The sequence below is a fragment of the Enhydra lutris genome, unplaced genomic scaffold (assembly GCF_002288905.1).
Source record: "Enhydra lutris kenyoni isolate GAN:26980312 unplaced genomic scaffold, ASM228890v2 scaffoldscaffold3, whole genome shotgun sequence".
In the NCBI taxonomy this organism is placed as follows: Eukaryota; Metazoa; Chordata; class Mammalia; order Carnivora; family Mustelidae; genus Enhydra; species Enhydra lutris.
Window position 1 is genome coordinate 16,472,637 of NW_019154087.1, and position 19,145 is coordinate 16,491,781.

General features: G+C 35.8%; 1 protein-coding gene across 3 annotated transcripts in view; it reads left to right on the top strand.

Moving 5' to 3' along the window:
• The window catches only part of LOC111156481 (bifunctional heparan sulfate N-deacetylase/N-sulfotransferase 4), a 243,861-nt gene extending 231,024 nt beyond the window's left edge, over positions 1-12,837 (top strand). Inside the window, exons 10-13 of one of the 3 annotated variants that reach the window (XM_022517412.1) lie at positions 3,749-3,919; positions 4,855-4,964; positions 8,626-8,728; positions 11,962-12,081. In XM_022517412.1, the coding sequence (XP_022373120.1) occupies positions 3,749-3,919; positions 4,855-4,964; positions 8,626-8,728; positions 11,962-12,081 (504 nt within the window). Of the gene's footprint in view, positions 1-3,748; positions 3,920-4,854; positions 4,965-8,625; positions 8,729-11,961; positions 12,082-12,803 lie in introns of those variants that run through there. The other 2 variants (XM_022517429.1, XM_022517421.1) reach the window with 2 other exon arrangements.
• The last annotated feature ends 6,308 nt before the right edge of the window (positions 12,838-19,145 follow it).

The following is a 19,145-nucleotide window of genomic DNA, read 5'->3' on the forward strand; positions in this document are numbered from 1 at the left end:
AACCAAAGAGACTAAGAATCTATACACAGAAAACTATAAAGTACTCATGAAAGAAATTGAGGAAGACACAAAGAAATGGAAAAATGTTCCATGCTCCTGGATTGGAAGAACAAATATTGTGAAAATGTCTATGCTACCTAAAGCAATCTACACATTTAATGCAATTCCTATCAAAGTACCATCCATTTTTTTCAAAGAAATGGAACAAATAATCCTAAAATTTATATGGAACCAGAAAAGACCTCGAATAGCCAAAGGAATATTGAAAAAGAAAGCCAAAGTTGGTGGCATCACAATTCCGGACTTCAAGCTCTATTACAAAGCTGTCATCATCAAGACAGCATGGTACTGGCACAAAAACAGACACATAGATCAATGGAACAGAATAGAGAGCCCAGAAATAGACCCTCAACTCTATGGTCAACTCATCTTCGACAAAGCAGGAAAGAATATCCAATGGAAAAAAGACAGCCTCTTCAACAAATGGTGTTGGGAAAATTGGACAGCCACATGCAGAAAAATGAAATTGGATCATTTCCTTACACCACACACGAAAATAGACTCAAAATGGATGAAGGATCTCAATGTGAGAAAGGAATCCATCAAAATCCTTGAGGAGAACACAGGCAGCAACCTCTTCGACCTCAGCCGCAGCAACATCTTCCTAGGAACATCGCCAAAGGCAAGGGAAGCGAGGGCAAAAATGAACTATTGGGATTTTATCAAGATCAAAAGCTTTTGCACAGCAAAGGAAACAGTTAACAAAACCAAAAGACAACTGACAGAATGGGAGAAGATATTTGCAAATGACATATCAGATAAAGGGCTAGTGTCCAAAAATCTATAAAGAACTTAGCAAATCAACACCCAAAGAACAAATAATCCAATCAAGAAATGGGCAGAGGACATGAACAGACATTTCTGCAAAGAAGACATCCAGATGGCCAACAGACACATGAAAAAGTGCTCCATATCACTCGGCATCAGGGAAATACAAATCAAAACCACAATGAGATACCACCTCACACCAGTCAGAATGGCTAAAATTAACAAGTCAGGAAATGACAGATGCTGGCGAGGATGCGGAGAAAGGGGAACCCTCCTACACTATTGGTGGGAATGCAAGCTGGTGCAACCACTCTGGAAAACAGCGTGGAGGTTCCTCAAAATGTTGAAAATAGAACTACCCTATGACCCAGCAATTGCACTGCTGGGTATTTACCCTAAAGATACAAACGTAGTGATCCGAAGGGGCACGTGCACCCGAATGTTTATAGCAGCAATGTCGACAATAGCCAAACTATGGAAAGAGCCTAGATGTCCATCAACAGACGAATGGATAAAGAAGATGTGGTATATATACACAATGGAATACTATGCAGCCATCAAAAGAAATGAAATCTTGCCATTTGCGACGAGGTGGATAGAACTAGAGGGTATCATGCTTAGCGAAATAAGTCAATCGGAGAAAGACAACTATCATATGATCTCCCTGATATGAGGGAGAGGAGATGCAACATGGGGGGTTAAGGGGTATGAGAAGAGTAAATGAAACAAGATGGGATTGGGAGGGAAACAAACCATAAGTAATTCTTAATCTCACAAAACAAACTGAGGGTTGATGGGGGGAGGGGGGTTGGGAGAGGGGGATGGGGTTATGGGCATTGGGGAGGGTATGTGCTATGGTGAGTGCTGTGAAGTGTGTAAACCTGGCGATTCACAGACCTGTACCCCTGGGGATAAAAATATATGTTTATAAAAAAATTTTTAAAAATTTAAAAAAATGTTGAATATAATTACTTAGGGTCACATGTTGCACATTCTCCTAGCAGAAAACATAGAACAAATTTATATGAATCTTTTTCGCCTAGATTAAACTGTTTGAATAAAAGAGAATCTGTGCCTGCTTCTCCAAGTAAATTCTTTGAACATACATGCTTGAAAAGAATTATTTTTCCTGATATTTTTATTGCTATATTGCTAAGAGTAGGGTCTCCAAACTGCTCCACATTTCAAAATAATGCAGCCTATTACTTAGCTAGTCCTGTCTATTCAGTAAATACCATAAATCCAAAGCGCAGCAGGTGTAATTCAGAAACCTCTACAACTATCACCTGCCACTGTAATTTCTACCCCACATTTTTATAATGGGCCTCACAGAGAAGCTAGAGTGCTATTTTTTCCATAAAATATGTCCCTTTGTGACTTCTGGTCATATTTTTATGCTAATCTTCTTAGTTGCAGGAATATAAAGAAAAGTTGGTGTTAAACTTTTATAAATCAATGTAGAGTAGATTGAGTACAGTTCCATATTATCACTGCTTAACATAGAAATTTTAGCATTAACATTAATATGCACATAGTACTTTTATATTCCTTTATTCAAGTTATGTAGTTTCTACACATTGTATTAATTCAATGTATTAGGTAGTCTCTGTGTACTCAGCATAATGCATATACATATAAGAATGTCAATAAATATACAATAATGAGAGACCTTCAAAAGTTTTATTCCATCAAACTACCACTCACTGGTTACTGTTTAACCACTTCTTGCTCATCTTTACTTTTTTAATTTTATTTCTAACTAACATAGATGACCTGCTATTACACAATTGTATCAAGTCCTAATACACTCCTGTCCTCATTCTGTAGTTAATTTTCTTTATGTTAAACTTCAGATATCTTGCAAAATCAATTCATCCATGCCACAACTCAACACTTTCACTCAAACTTAAGGGATCAAGTTCTCGCTTAGTTTCTATTTATTTTTTTTCAACTTATAAAAATCTGTTATTACATTTTAGCTCAAAATTTTCAACCACTTAAAAAATCCCTTCATCTTTCATTCAGAATTGATCACTTAATTCGTCTGGCTACCACAGCAATATATATGACTCTAGTCAAATATCTGACTTGATTATAGTCTGTTAATCTATTGCCTCCCATAGAAAATTTTTATTTCTTTGAAGATAGAGATTACATTTTGCTTATATCTTTTTATCTCCAGAATCTATAACCATTTTTTTGTTCTGGTAGGGAGTTTACTGAGTGCTTATGAAATTGTATTGACTGCTAAACTTCACCTCTTATTGTATGGGGCTCTTGAGCTTGACTAATGATGGTTTGATATGAAAGATTCAGAGGATTTGGTACTGAAAAGTAGTAATGGCTCAGTACTTGAAAATTAGCATTGATAGATGAAAATTCCTGGGAAAGCAAAAGGAAAGGACTTTGGGCAACATCAACATCTTTGTGACACCTAAACAAGTATTGAGAATATGCATCCACTTTCCCTGTGCTCATAACATCTGCCACACAGAGGTACTGGAGAAGTGTCAGGACCTGTAAGAAGAGCTGTGGTGAGACAACGAGCAGAATACTATATAAACCTGTTCTTGCCAATCTAAATCTCTTCTATTCACTTTTAGTTAAACCCATGAAGAAAATCCTATATTCTGTCTCTTTCTTTGTATGTAAACATTTTAGACGTGAAGACAACCACAGGCTTATGTGCCTACCACTCGATATACACAGAAGGCTTATACTTTAAATAAGCAATATGTCATTGCCTGGGTTTAAAATATGCACTTTTCACTTTATTTTTTCATTCTAAAATTAATTTATCATTTTCATTACTTTTTGGAAATAAAAGACACACACACATACATACATCAAACACAAACACTCACACATACCCCTGCATGCATAAAGAACACCAATTGTAAAATTGACTTTCTTGTTAAAGCACCAACGATCACATGAAGATCCAGCTGCCCTGAGGTTTAATTTCTACGAAGTTATCACAACTGGACATTGGGCCCCATCTGACCTAAAAGCTTTACAAAGGAGATGCTTAGTACCTGGATGGTATGCGATCCACATAGAAAGATGGCTAACTTACTTTGCTACTTCTCAGGTAAGGTCTTAAAATTAATTTCTTCTGTTTAACATACCTTGGCTTTATTGCACTTGATGAACAGAAAATAAAAAATAACGTTGCCACAGATAACAGTTTATAATGAGACAATCATACCTAAAGAAGACATGTGGATTTTTACATTTTTAATGTCAATAATAGTATTAAAATGTTAGGTGGTTATGAAACATATTTCTTGGGATCTTCTTTTGGGTAGTAGCTGGTCTCAAAGTGTTGAGTCCTCACACAGGAGACATCACGTGATTCATAAACAGTAACTCAACTCCTCATAGAATAGTCATTTAGACAATACCTTTATGGAACACCACATGCAGATAGTCTGACATCTGGCCTCTGGGGCTCTTAGAAAGGAAAAAGGAGGTCATGCATTAGACTGTCAAAATGGAGAATGCTGTAACAGCTCCAGAAATGCAGGATCAAACAAGAGGTAAGGATTTGAGGAAACGTCCATATTGTTTATATTCTTACTCCAGATCAGGTCATGACTAAAAGCTGAGTTCTTTGTCATGGCTAATAAGGAGAGTAGATGAGTAATTTTTATCAGTATGCCATTCCTAAATCTTTGACTCCAAGGTTAGCTCATGAGATTCCATAGACTGGATAATTATCTGACTACATGACAGATGGGAAATTGAGTTTCTACTGAACTACTAAATCAAGAGAGTGTCTGTGTTTATTTCTGATTTACAATCAGTTTATTTAATGGTTATAAGCAATGCCAATGGCAAACTTCGATTGTTATTTATTTGGAAGGACACAAGAATAGTAAACATTAAAATGTATCTTAAGTAATGCATATTTTCTTCCTAATCACACAGACCTAATTGATTAATGTTATACCAGGTCAAGTGAGGCAGCTCAGTCTACTTAATTTAGTTTTGTTCTTCACAAAGTGACTATTTTTGACTTTATAGTTGCTAATTATTGATGGACAACAGCTGAGATCGGACCCAGCTACTGTGATGGATGAAGTCCAGAAGTTTCTGGGAGTTACACCTCATTATAATTATTCTGAAGCACTAACGTGAGTCTATTCTCATGCTTGATTTCATTTCCATTATTTGCCATCATAAATTATCACTGGTAGGTGTTTGTATAGCATCTTTAATACTAGCTATGAATTTATACATCATTATGCTACTCAAAAGCAGTCAAAGGAGTATCCTCATTATTCATGTAGTGTCTTCCTTTTGAATACCACAAATACTTTATTTTATAAAGTACTATCCTATAGGCACTTTTTATATCACAAACTCCCTTCTTGGTGGGCTTTTTCACCAATATAAGTTTGGTTAAGTAAATTTTTTAGACCTACTCTGCAAAATTGTCCTAGAAATTGAAGTTACAAAGGTGAAAAAAAAAAAAAATACAGTCTCTCACCCCAAGTAATTCACAGGCTGGAAATGCTGACTGCCATCCTTAACTTTGTGAAAGTGACCAGTATTGGGGACAGAATTGGGAAAAGGATAAATTGGTATTTTACTTTGCACTTATTAAATTATGGATAACCAACAGGTAATCACATATAACGTTCCAGTTTATCTATTGTTGCATGACAGACCATCCCCAAACCCACTAGCATTAATTACCACAGCCATTTTATTACGCTTATAGATTTTAGGGGCTGGGAATCCAGACAAGGCACACCCAGAACTGCTTACTTTTGTTCATAAAACCTGGGGACACATTGGGGAAAATATGACTATCTGGGTAGGAATCAAATGTCTGGGGACTACAATCTTCTGGAGGCATCTTCGCTTCTCTCAGATCTCTGGCTCTTGGACTGGGAGGGCTCAAAGGCTAAGCTCAATGGGATGAGACCTCTTCAAGTGGCTTTTTGAGTGTCTGGCCGTGTTCTGAGAGGAAGTGGTATGTGGAGGAAGTGTGATCCAGCACAGCCATAGCTTTCTCTGACCTAGTCTTGCAAGTCGCACAGCATCATTTTCATCTCATTTTATTGATTACAACCAAGCCGCTAAAGCCAGTACAAATCCACAGAGACAGCAATGGGCCTCCCCCTCTCGATGGGAAGGGGCAAAATCATGCTGCAGAAAAGAATTTGGAAGGGGAGATGTTGTAGCAATCATCTTAGAAAAATAAAACTATATACTTGGGTAACTAAAGATGGGGAAAAGGTAAAGAAGCAAAATAAACAAAACCTCCAAGGAGCCAAAACATATTTTAAAAAGGTATATACTTGACTCCCTCACAAGGTCTGATATAAAGCCTATTAAATTTTAGACAAAATTCTAACAAACCTGATTATATAATTTCCCAGTTCACAGCAGATTAGAATCAGCAATTAGACAATTAGAGAGGGTAATGGAAGGACAGGAAAAGCCGTAATAAGATTGGGTTGTTCCTTATCCACTCAAACAACCCTAATGAAGTTTTTACCCACACATGGAAATAACAACAATACAAGGCAGGCCCCTGTTGATTAAGTAGACAAAGCTTCCTAGAATACATTTTACATTAATATTATTGATGTTACCATGTCTTCCCCTGTCTCCCTGCAGTAGTTTAGGGAATGGTTCTATCTTGTTTACTACAAATAGTTACTTATGGTTCAATAAACCTGCAAAATCATACTTTTCAAGAAGAGATTACAAACAAGTACAGAATATATTGTTTTTAATATGTCTCACATCACAAAAATTAATAACTTTGGTGATGCTCAGTGTAATAAAAGAAGGCATGTGGCAACCAATTCGTTGTCTCAAAGTTGTCCAACAGTTATTTGAGAAAGGCTTTTCATCTTCATTTTGCAATTTCACGTCTACTAAAATAAAGCCATAAAACAATGAATTCATGTAACTTAGAAAAAGCAAATGCCCTCTGTTAGAGTATATAACATCAATGCAATTGATGAAATCAGGCTGCAAAATAATGTGGAGTCAAGGTTATAATGCTGTCTAAAAGCATGATTTTCAATATGGCTCTTCTTCCTCAAGTTGTATTACATTCTGCCTCACAACAGCTGCTGTGGAGACAGGGAGAGATGGCAGCCCATCCTGGGATCTCTACACACCTGAGAGCAAAGGAGATGCTCTCAGCGTGGGTATATCTTGGCTTTGTTGCCAGAATTGTATTTTACCTTAATGCAGTTAAATATTCTCATCCTGAGGCAGAAAATACTGTTCAGGGGCACAGTTATGTCGACTTCCCCATCTCATTTTGCAAAGCATGCTGAATTGTTTTTCCTCTTGGGAAATTAATGAAAACTAGAGAAAGGACTGTGATAGGCAAGGAGCAGATTGAAAAGTCCAGGTTGGAAATGACTCTGTCTTCCTTTTAAACATTTAACCAGTGATGTATTTAATTTTAATTGATAACATGTACTAGGACAACCTGGACTGCAAGGATCAGGTCTCTAATAATAGGTTGGGCAGGGAACTGTGAAGAAAACTTCCCTCTCCCCCTAAATGAGTTCACGTATGTGCAGAGGCAAATTGCAGGTGCACTGGTATTACAGGAATGGGCCCAGGGCAACAAAATATTCTGCAACTAATTAACTTTACATCCCAGTCAATTATGCTTCATCCTCCTAAAACATCTGCTGAGCAACAAAAATGCAAACCTTTTCGATGTTTTATGTATGCAGCAAGTCCCATAGCAATAAATTTAAAATTTCTCTTCTTATTTGGTTTATTCTTCCATTTTTCCTATCTTGTTAGTCCTAAACAAAAGTGCTTATATATCTGAGTTTAAATAATTAGGACACACATCCTTTCTTTTGTAACTTTGTGCATCCATAGAAGCAAAGCATTAGAATTTTCCTTAAAAGTATAGGGACCTGAATTATCCCATAGGATCATTTGCCTTCAGCAAAATAAATGAAGAGTTGTCTAATCTTCCACTCACCTTTTCCATGGCCTGTGCCTCATGTTGTCTGAAAAAAATATAATAAATTCAATTTTACAATTTTAATTTCCTCCTTAAAAAGTATAAACATTTGAACTTGAAAAACCATAGCATTCTTCCAAATTAGAAGCTCTAACTCGTGTTTACATTCACAAAACTATACTTACATTAAATTCAGTCACTTTAATATATACCATTGAATGATTTCAAAGAAATCTGTTAACATATTTTGACAGGGAGATCATATTAATAACTAAATAAATATTTTAAAATTCCTGTGTATATGGTTTGCAGTTTTGATTATAGGTCCTTGATCTTTTATGGATGAATAGGTTAAGTATGAAGCTTAAGTTAATAATTTCAATCTAAGATCGAGGATTTACAGGTTTTTTTTTCATTCGGTAGAAATAGTCGAAAATATATAATAACATATAGTTTGTTTAGTCTCACTAGACTTTTAAATAAATTCAATGAATATTTGTAGAACTGAATTAAATTGTAACAATGGGCATACCAAAGTCCATTTTCTTTATCCAATTGGTGAGGCTCTCTCATTCAAAATTCTGTATACGGGGCACCTGGGTGGCTTAGTCATTAAGCGTCTCCCATGACTCGGGTCATGATCCCAGGGTCCTGGGATCCAGCTGCATCTGGCTCCCTGCTGGGCAAGAAGCCTGCTTCTCCCTCTCCCACTTCCCCCTTCGTGTTTCCTCTCTCTCTGTGTCTCTGTCAAATAAATAAATAAAATCTTTTTTTTAATTCTGTATACAATTTATAATCATTACATTTTTATGATCATGTATATGTTTGATCTTTTGTAGGTTTGATCCCCAAAAGGGCTTTTGGTGTCAACTACTGGAAGGAGGAAAGACCAAATGTCTTGGAAAGAGCAAAGGCCGAAAATATCCACCCATGGATCCAGAGGTAATATTTTCCTAATATGAAATACTCTGGTAAAACTTTGTGCATACAGTTGTTTCAAAATAAGGGACAATATGTTTGCTTCCTTTTTCTTCTCTTTCTTTGTTATCAATGTGTTATATATTTAGGACGTAGATAGGCTGACAGAGATCAATAATTGATAGATATCCATAGGAATTGTTTGCCCTTAGGATGCAGTTGAAACATAAATACTTACTGAATAGTAACTATTTTCCAAATGTGTAAAGTACTTAAATGAATTGTTTACTAAGTAAGTAACTTTGGATAAAATATATATACATTATTATTATATATTAAATATGTATAATGCCTGTACCATGCGTGGGTACTGAGGTAAGCAATGGAGAGCCAACATGTGGGTGGGGAAGTTTCTCCACACCACCAGTCAGTGCTCAGATATCAGCTGGGTATCCAACAATTCAGTTCTGACAATATCTACCCTGAGATAGTATTAGATCCCACAGGTGAGGGCTCAGTTCCATAAGACTGTCTTTCCCCACCTCCAACTTCAGATGCCAGTCATAAGCCCAGGTTGTCACCTGTGCTTTTGACCAACCAACCAGCTATAGATTGAAAGTTCTAACAACCTTCTTCCTGGGTTCAATTCATTTGCTACAGTGACTCACAGAACTCACAGAAACATTACTTACTAGATCACATGTTAATCATAAAGGGATATAACTCAGGAATGGCCAGATGGAAGGGATGCATAGGGCAAATTATGGAGAAAGTCCTCCCTGAGTGAGCCACTCTCCCTCAGTCTCCACATGTTCACTGACAGGGAAGTTCTCTACACCCAATCCTTTTCGGGTCTTTATTGGATGTTTCATTACAGAGACATAACTGATTAAATCATTGGTAAATAGCAATTGATTCAACCCCCAACCCCTCTTTCCTCCAAGGTCAGCAGGGTAGACTTAAAGTTCCAACCTTCTAATCACAGGGTTTTCTCCTAGCAACCAGCTCCCATCCAGGTAGGGTCCAGGAACCACTTAATTAACATAACAAAAGATAACTTTTTTTTTTTTTTTAAAGATTTTATTTATTTATTTGAGGGGGAATGAGTGAGAGAGAGCATGAGAGAGGAGAAGGTCAGAGGGAGAAGCAGACTCCCCAAGGAGCTGGGAGCCCGATGCGGGACTCGATCCCGGAAGTCCGGGATCATGACCTGAGCCGAAGGCAGTTGTTCAACCAACTGAGCCACCCAGGTGCCCAACAAAAGATAACTTTTTAATGCTTTCATTTAGCAAATTCCAAAGATTTTAGGAGCTCTGTGCCAGAAAAGGGAGCAAAAACCAGATATATTTTATATCATAAACCACATACCACAGAGAGCATACAGGATAAAACAATTATGAACTAAGATATATTATAGGAGACTAAATTAGTTACTGTCATTGATTTATAATAAGATACAATTTATAATAAGATAATAAGATAAAACAATGACAAACTACAAAAACAGGAAAAAAATTTCTTAATAAAAGTGATGGTACGTGGCACCTGGGTGTCTCAGTCAGTTAAGCATCTGTCCTTGGCTCAGATCATGATCCCAGGGTCCTGGGATGGAGTCCCACATTGAACTCCCCTGCTCAGCAGGGAGTCTGCTTCTCCCTCTCCCTCTACCTGCTGCTCCCTCTGCTTGTGCTCTGTCTCTGACAAATGAATAAGATCTTTAAAAAATAAAAAAGTGATGGTATGAAGAGGTAGACTAAGGTTGGGAAACAAGTTAGCCATCAGTTCAGCCAGATATAACGAGTATCTCTCCCAAAGCAAGATGGAGAAGGGAGGATGGAAGTGATTCAGGTGTTACTATGGAAATAGAAGTACCAGAAAGTCCTTAAACTGTACCTTTGAACTCAATAATTTCCAAAGAGTTTCGGAAATCACTTTAATCTGCCAGGAAATCAGTGTAATGTTCTCACTACTTCTATAAACATCTTATCCAGACTTTGAAGTGTTTACAGTCTGGTTTAAAGGAAGAAATGTAATGAAATACCTGGTGGATGGTACAAGATGAAATGCAATTGTCTTAAGTCCATTTCCACAGTGTGCACAAAAGTTGCCAAAGGAGTTTTACGAAGAAAGAGACTCATTTATGTTAAAATATTAGAAAGGACTAAAGTGATGTTATAACTTTGACCAGACTGAAAACAGTGCTTGAGCCACTGCTCCTATTCCACAAGAAAAAGTCTTCTCAACTATATTATAAACTAGTAGTCAGAGATACAAAACAACGTTCATTGGGGTATAATATGAGGTAAGTGACATCCTGGGAGAAAACCCAATTATAAATTTTCTGTTTACATAAAGTAAGACTACTGATATATTTGAGAATTTTTTAACCTATTCATCTAATAAGGGCCAATCATTCCAGCTTGATAGGAATTTAAGAATCACAAGGAAGTTCATTATAATGATTTTTATAATGAGATCGTATAATATTTTGGAAGCAAAATCTCTTGCTTTAAAAGCATCAATTTTTAGGACACCTGGGTGGCTCAGTTGGTTAAGCGACTGCCTTTGGCTCAGGCCATGATCCTGGAGTCCTGGGATCAAGTCCTGCATTGGGGTCCCAGCTCCATAAGGAGTCTGCTTCCCCCTCTGACCCTTTCCCTTCTCATGCTCTCTCTTACTCTCTCTGTCTCAAATAAATAATGAAAATCTTTTAAATAAATAAATAAATGCATCAATTTTTGTCCCGAACATAGAAAATATTTTTGCAAAGTTGTAAGTTATTTCTTTAATCATGAATTTCAGCTTTTATGGTTATTTATGTTCACTTTTTATACTATAGCCCAATTTCACACAAAGTGACCAATTTTGAAGGAAATGTCTGGTTTTTTTCTAGCTCACTTTTGTAGATTTGGTACCACTTCAGGTCCCTACCTCATTCTTCTTTAGTGCCATTACCTCTCATTAACTTCTTCCCCCGCGTAGACTTGACCAATACTGCAACAAGTAAGTGCCTCTGTGGTATGTTAGCCAGGAAAGATATAACTGGACGTATTTTTATTTTATAGCTGCAGTTCTGCCAAATCTTTTTAAAAAGGTAATTATGAGTGATATCTAGGGAAAAATACAAAGAAATGCATATTTTATAGACCCCTATATTGTAATAGAATTTAAGAAATGTAGATTGCATAATTATGTTTAATGAACTAATAACCTCCTTCAAGTTTGTTGTTGTTTTTTTTTTTCTTTTTGCTTTCCAGTCTAGAACTTTCCTCTCTAATTACTACCGAGATCACAACGTGGAACTGTCCAAACTGCTACACAGACTGGGGCAGCCTCTGCCATCCTGGCTGAGACAGGAGCTGCAGAAAGTGAGATAGCACTGGGGACAAGAACAAGGCTCGAAGGATGCTTCCTTTTACTGTTAAATAGAAAAGCAAACCCCACATCTTTTACTCTTCTACTGCACTTGTGATTGTCAACAGAGGACTGTGTGAATCAATTTCCTTCTATCTTTTTCATAAAATGAAAACTGTTATATATGCACGCATTGGCAATTACTAGCATCCATCCCTGTGTGAGCTTCTAGGAAGTAATGTGGGGTTTTGTGGCATTATCCAGTTTCCAGTGTGGGGATCATAACACAGCCCAGTTCCTTGGTTAGCCACAAGGTTTCAGAAATTCTACATAAAACCGAAAATCCTAATTATATGCAAGTGACAGATGAGAATCTTGAGGAAAATATAAGGACAAAGATATCTGAAAATGAAGGTAGCAGGAACCCAATATCTGAATTTAAGGGCTTACATTTTCTCTTTGCTGATTTAAAAACAATTTGCTTTTGTTGTGAAAAGCAATCCTATGATCCCATACTCTTATTTTGAGCAGTTATTATTTATCATATTTAGCCCACATATTTTCCTCTGTTACTCCTCTTTATGGATCTCCTTGACTTGCTAGGGAAGTTGTAAAGTTGTGGCCTCCTGTGTTTGCCGTCTGTTTTCCTTTTATAGAAGGAAAGTTTCCACATTCACTGATAATACTATTTTCTCTGGCAGGGCAATCCATTCTCAGTGAATTCTGCAATATGGGTCCAACAAAATCTATCTATCAGAGATTTTGGGGAAAAAGAGTGAGAATGCATACTCTGTATAGTATTAACTAGTATGTATAAGGCCATCTTTCCATGGGTCCATAACCCTACCATACTAGTAATCTAGGTATCTCCACCTTTACAGTGATGTAGTATTTATAAGTTTTTTTCACTATCTATGGGAGAAAACATTTTTATTGGTAAGATATGGAATGAAAACATCAACATGGGCTTACAGGTAGAGTGGGGCACTTGTGCCTTCTATGTAGCATTATGTCAATCATTTTAAAGCATGGACTTTTATATATGCCAATATATATACTATTGCAGAAGATTATGTTTTTAATGCCTATTTAAATATATATGTATATACATATATATATATGTATACATATATATATATATAAAATCTAAAACTTACCTCTTTGAACATTACTAATTCTCTAACCCAAACCCTAGTTCTCAGCCATGCTCCCAACAATTACTTTCTAGAGGAGAAGTGTCTTAGAGCTTTAGGTTCCTCTCCTTTTGGAGGTTATTTTCATGCTGGTTGAACTTTTATCCCATTTTTTTTTTTAAGATTTTATTTATTTATTTGACAGAGAGAGATCACAAGTAGACGGAGAGGCAGGCAGAGAGAGAGAGAGAGAGAGGGAAGCAGTCTCCCTGCTGAACAGAGAGCCCGATGCGGGACTCGATCCCAGGACCCTGAGATCATGACCCGAGCCGAAGGCAGCGGCCTAACCCACTGAGCCACCCAGGCGCCCCTATCCCATTTTTCAATGAAGATACATTAAGGCTTTGTTAATCTTTTCAGTGTAATACATGAGGGTAAAATTTCAAGAGAACAGTAAATCAAACGCTTGGGTAACATTACCTGTCAATCCATCCTTCCTCCAGAATAATTTGGCTATAGGCTATAAATAATATTATTTTTCCTATAATTTGAGAAATTATGCTTAACATAATTCAATATCTTTAAAGGAAACTGAAGATCCTTGTTTTTTTTTGTTAGGTTTTTGTTGTTGCTGTTGTTTAAAGCAACCAGTTGAAATCAAATCTGAAAGAGAATCAGGAATTTTCACATATTTTATTTCAGAATTCAACTTTGTGTTTGTACTTCATTAAAATTTTTGTTTTCCTGTTGTTTTCCCACTATATCTAGAGACTTTGGAACTTTTTGAGAAAATGTGAAAATTTTTCTTGGGCTTGAGTTAATAGAAATCACAGATTATTACTTTGGTTGTTCCTTTATTAAGTGTGAGACTAAAATTCTCAACTTAACTGTTTCTTACCTGATCATGTGCTTGAAAGCATTGCTCTTAAGCACACTCTAATCACAATAATTGGGTATTTAGACCTCTAACCTTTGATTTATTTGTTCACTAGCTTCCTCCAGTTTATATTGTAATACTTTCTTTTTTGAACTAGAGATTAACTTTTTTTTCCCCACGTGGAATAACAGAAATGTTCTTAGAAAAAAAGGGCAGATATTTTTCATATTAAGTAAAATTCACACAAGTCCCTTATCACTAGATTTGTAAGAATGTAACTCATTTTTGACATTTTCTCATTTTTTCCTAAGTAATGTATACAGTCTCATTCACCTATCTACAGACATCAGAGAGCAAAATTCCCCCAAATTCAACTGGTCTTTTCTCTCTGATTCATTTCAATCAGTGTGTACATTTTTCTTACTAAGATTATAATGAAGAAAAAATAAATTCTAATTATATAATTCATCTTCATCTTATAGTAAACTATTTAGAAGTACTCTGGGCTTTAGGAATATTATAATAAATTGGGAAAAATTTCAGCTTTAAGAATATCTTGATTTACCCACTGGCTACTTCAGAATTATTGAGTCAAGTTTAATATATGTAACTCTTTAAAATTTTAAGTCAACTCTATTTCATGGTCTTGAGGTACATACTTTTTTAAATTTTAAAGAACTTCCTAAAATCTTTAAACAAGACAGTACCTTCCCCTCTTTTCTTCTTCCAATTGCCTAACTCACAAATATAATCACTGATTACTTCACATTAATAAAGGTAGGAACAATATTTGATTATAAGCCTATATCAAGATATAATGACATGCTTGTCAAATACTAATCTTTAAAAATTATATTACAAATCTCATCCAAAACCAAATTTTGCTCATATTTAACAATGCTTCCCAAAGAATTGTATAAGCAACACGGAAGAATGTTAGTGAGAAAAATTTATAGTCCTTTTATTACCATATTTTTTTCTTAAGAAATGCTCTTAGTCCATTTAGAAATTTTATTTGCTTCAATTTCAACAAATTAATTTATATTTAGCTCATGTAGTTTTTGTTCTTCTATCTTACTGTTTTAATATGTCATATAAAGTGTTCCATTTGCCATGAATAATTTATTTATTTTTAGTTACACAGACAATTTATAGTGGAAAAATATCTTAAAAGCCTGGTTTTGGTGGCTAGATAATATATTAACCATTTGCTTGATGGAAGTACCTCAAAAATAACTCTGACCAACTATTTTGAAAAGAAAGAAATCCCGTAGTCTTACATGTAGAATTTTATCACAACCACAGGAACACAGCTTAGCTATGGGTACATATATATGCCCAATATATGTATATATATGCAAATGAACATTTTGTATGTGTGTGTGAGCTGGTGAGCTGGATGGGAAAAGCAGAAAGAGAACTCTGCGTTTATTGAAATTGTTAACAAATACAGTACATGCATAACGTATCTTTGGTTCTTCTCCAGAATAAATACTACCACTGGTATGGCCACTAGAGTAATGTTGTTTCTCCTCTAAAATCTAAGGTTTTAATCCACAGATCGTTCTTTTCCCCTTCCTTTTTCTTCCTATCTTTTTTTTTTAATCTTCCTACCTTTTATCTATATACGCATTCCCTAAATCCCAAACATATAACTAGTGTAGCCAGGAAGTTATGAGAGTAGACTTTGGATATCTGGATTTTCATAGCAGTCCTGCCTCTTGCTAGCTGCGTGGCCTCAGACAAGTTGTGGAATTTCTCTGAGCCACAGTTTCCTTTTCTATAAAAGAGAGACAATAAAGTGTTACTTATTCACTTGGTTATTGTAAGCATTACATGGGATATATTTAAATAACTTAGCACAAGCCCTGATGTAGTTATGCCGGAATGTATTTGTTACAAAAAACAATGTATAATATCAAATCACTATCTCTTCTTTCATCAAACAAGAATATGTTTTCTATTTTCTTTAATAATAAAACATGTATGTCTTAAACATAAGATTAATTGTATTTAGTGAAAATGGGAAACTGTCTTTGCATCACTGTCCAAAAATGAAATTGTGCTGTTCCCTGCTATTGTTGTAATCACAGTTGGAGCAAGGTAGTTCCATCTCAGTCCATCCTATTGAAATCCCTTTCCTCCTACCTACTTTTTCCTCAGTTTTTTCAGAAAAGTGTCTCCCTTGGACCCTTTCATTATATGTCCTTCTTCAGTTCTTTTGCAACCCAATAAATATTCTATCAGGAATATCAGATCTAAAGGTACAACTTCCTCAAACCAAATAACAGTCACAAGATTTAATGGAAGTATAACAGTGAATCAATACTTAAAGATTCATTAAAAATTACAAGAAATTGTCTCGAAATTCTTCACATCTTTATCGTCAACTTTGCTTTCTCCCATAAGATCTCTTTCTGCAAAAGAAACATTTTATTGCACTTTTATATATTACTTTATGTTATATTTGTCAATATCAAATATTATTTTTTGAAATTTTTTCTGCAAATGCACAGTATTTCAGGTTTGAAATGAGACATTTACATAAATAATTTTCATCCAAGAAATTGTTTCTCATATATAGATACTCAATAAAAATTCATTGAGAGACGTTGAAATATGTTGAGGACTACAAATATACTTAATTATTTGCCCAACTTTAATATACACCATTAACTATCTTGTTAGTTTACATTCCAGCTGTAGAATGTATTCATGGCTTTCAATGAACTAGTAACTCCACAGAACTAGTGACTCCAAAATCTGGATCTTTAGCCCCTGAATTCCAGACCTATTACCTACCTTAGATGTACCCACTTTGGATGTTCATCCACATCTACATATCTACCTGACACCTAAATTGAGCACATCATTATGAATTCTTGATTGAACTCTTCCCTTTTCAGGGAAATTTTCTGCTTCTCCTCAATCCCCTTTTCTTTCTAAAAACTACACCCAATCAGATCAACTTTTAGTCCTTCTACTAATCTTTCTCTTCCACAAGCCCAAGGTACACTGATTCTTTTCCTGAATGTCTTTCATTAAATCATATCTGCCCAGTAGAAATATGTGAGTCACAAATGTAAACCACATATGTAATTTTAAGTTTGCTAATAATCACTTTAGAAAATTATGAAAGATTAATTTCAATACTTCATTCAATATATCTAAAATATTTCAACGTGAAATCAACAAAAATTATGAATGGGCTATTTACATTCTTGCGTTCATACTGAGCCTTCAAAATCTAGTTAGTATTTCCCCCTTATAGCACATAATAATTTGGGCTTGCCACACTTTAAGTACTTAGTAGCCAGATGTAGTTAAAGGGTTCCATTGTGGACAGTGCAGCTCTAGCTTCAACATTCTTCATCGACTTATTCTTGACCATCTCCTATTCACCCCATTGGTGAGAGAAAGATTCCTGCCCTAAAGTTCTAAGGGGTAGCCCAACACACAATGAGCAGCACTGGACAGATGAAATCAACAACGGTTTCTGTTACATATACTCCTAGTCTGGGAAGGAGGCATTGCACACCATACCTGAGAAGGAATAAACAACAGGGGCTATGAGAGACAGGTCTTGTAGCACCAAGGGGGTGAGGTCACCCTTTGTTCCCACAGGAACATGTGATTTGCTTGTTTGAATAATTCTGCAGTCTGGCAGAAAACTGAGCTCCACTACTCAGGGAGAGGCAGAAACAGCACCTGGTCCACTTGCTAAGCAGAATTTAGGGCTAGAGTACCTTACCCAAGAACCAGAATGAGAAGGGAAATTTGTGGTTGGGCTGTTCAAGATCCTCTCATTTTAGCAGACATCAAGGCAACACATAATTTAAGTCTTAATTTTAGGCATCATCTCCCACCTCTTACCACTGTTTTACTATAGCCTCTCTTCATCTCTCCTGTAGGATTTTGTCACAACCTCTGAACTGGAGCTTTCACTTTTCTTTAAATCTTATACCACACTACTGATAGAATGGTCTTTATAATTTGTAAATAGCACCATAACCATATTATTCCTTACCTTAAAAACCTTCAAATATTCCCCAAACCTAAAAGACATATGCAAATTATAACATATTGTGTGGTCTGGGATTTTGTCTACCTGACCATTCTTTTTTAATTGTCTTTCTAAAATTACATTCTGGGCAATTGGGTGGCTCAGTGGGTTAAAACCTCTGCCTTCCGCTCAGGTCATGGTCCCAGGGTTCTGGGATCGAGCCCCGCATCGGGCTCTCTGCTCAGCGGGGAGCCTGCTTCACCCTTCCTCTCTCTCTCTGCCTACTTGTGATCTCTTTCTGTTAAATAAATTTAAAAAAAAATCTTTTAAAGAAAATAAAATAAAGTTACATTCCAAATTCTAGTAACAATCAATGACAGTAGTACCTCTTATTCATAGTTTCACTTTTGATAGTTTCAGTTACCCAGTCCATTGCCATCTGGAAGCAGATGGTCCTGCTTCTGACGTATCAGCACAAGGTCAACCATAACCTAATGCTGCATTACCATGCTTATGTCTTTCACCCCACTGCATCTCATCACATAGGCATTTCATGATGTCACTTCATTACAAGAAGGGAGTGTAGTACAATAAGATATTTGAGAGAGAGAAGTCATATCACGTAACTTTTATTATCGTATATTTTTATAATTGTTCTATTTTATTATTAATTATTATTGTTAATATCTTCCTGTGCCTAATTTATAGATTAAACTTTATTATATGTATGTATTTATGTATGTATGTATGTATGTATGGAAAAAAACATAGTACATATATAGAGAGAGAGTCCACAGTTTCAGGCATCCATTGAGGTCTTGGAAGAGTATCTCCCATTGGTAAGGGGGCACTGCTGTATTTGCAATTCTCCAATGACCTTGTGATTTTTACATTTCTAGGCTTTTGTATGTACTGCTGCCTAGAACGCTTTTTATCCCTTCCTCAGCTGATCTGTATGAATTGCGTTGCCGATTCACTAACAGAATAACACTTTGAATCTCAAGTAAACTGGCTGTGAAAGTCCACTCCCTTTTGCTTCCTAATTACTTTACATCTAATGCAAAGAAATATTAA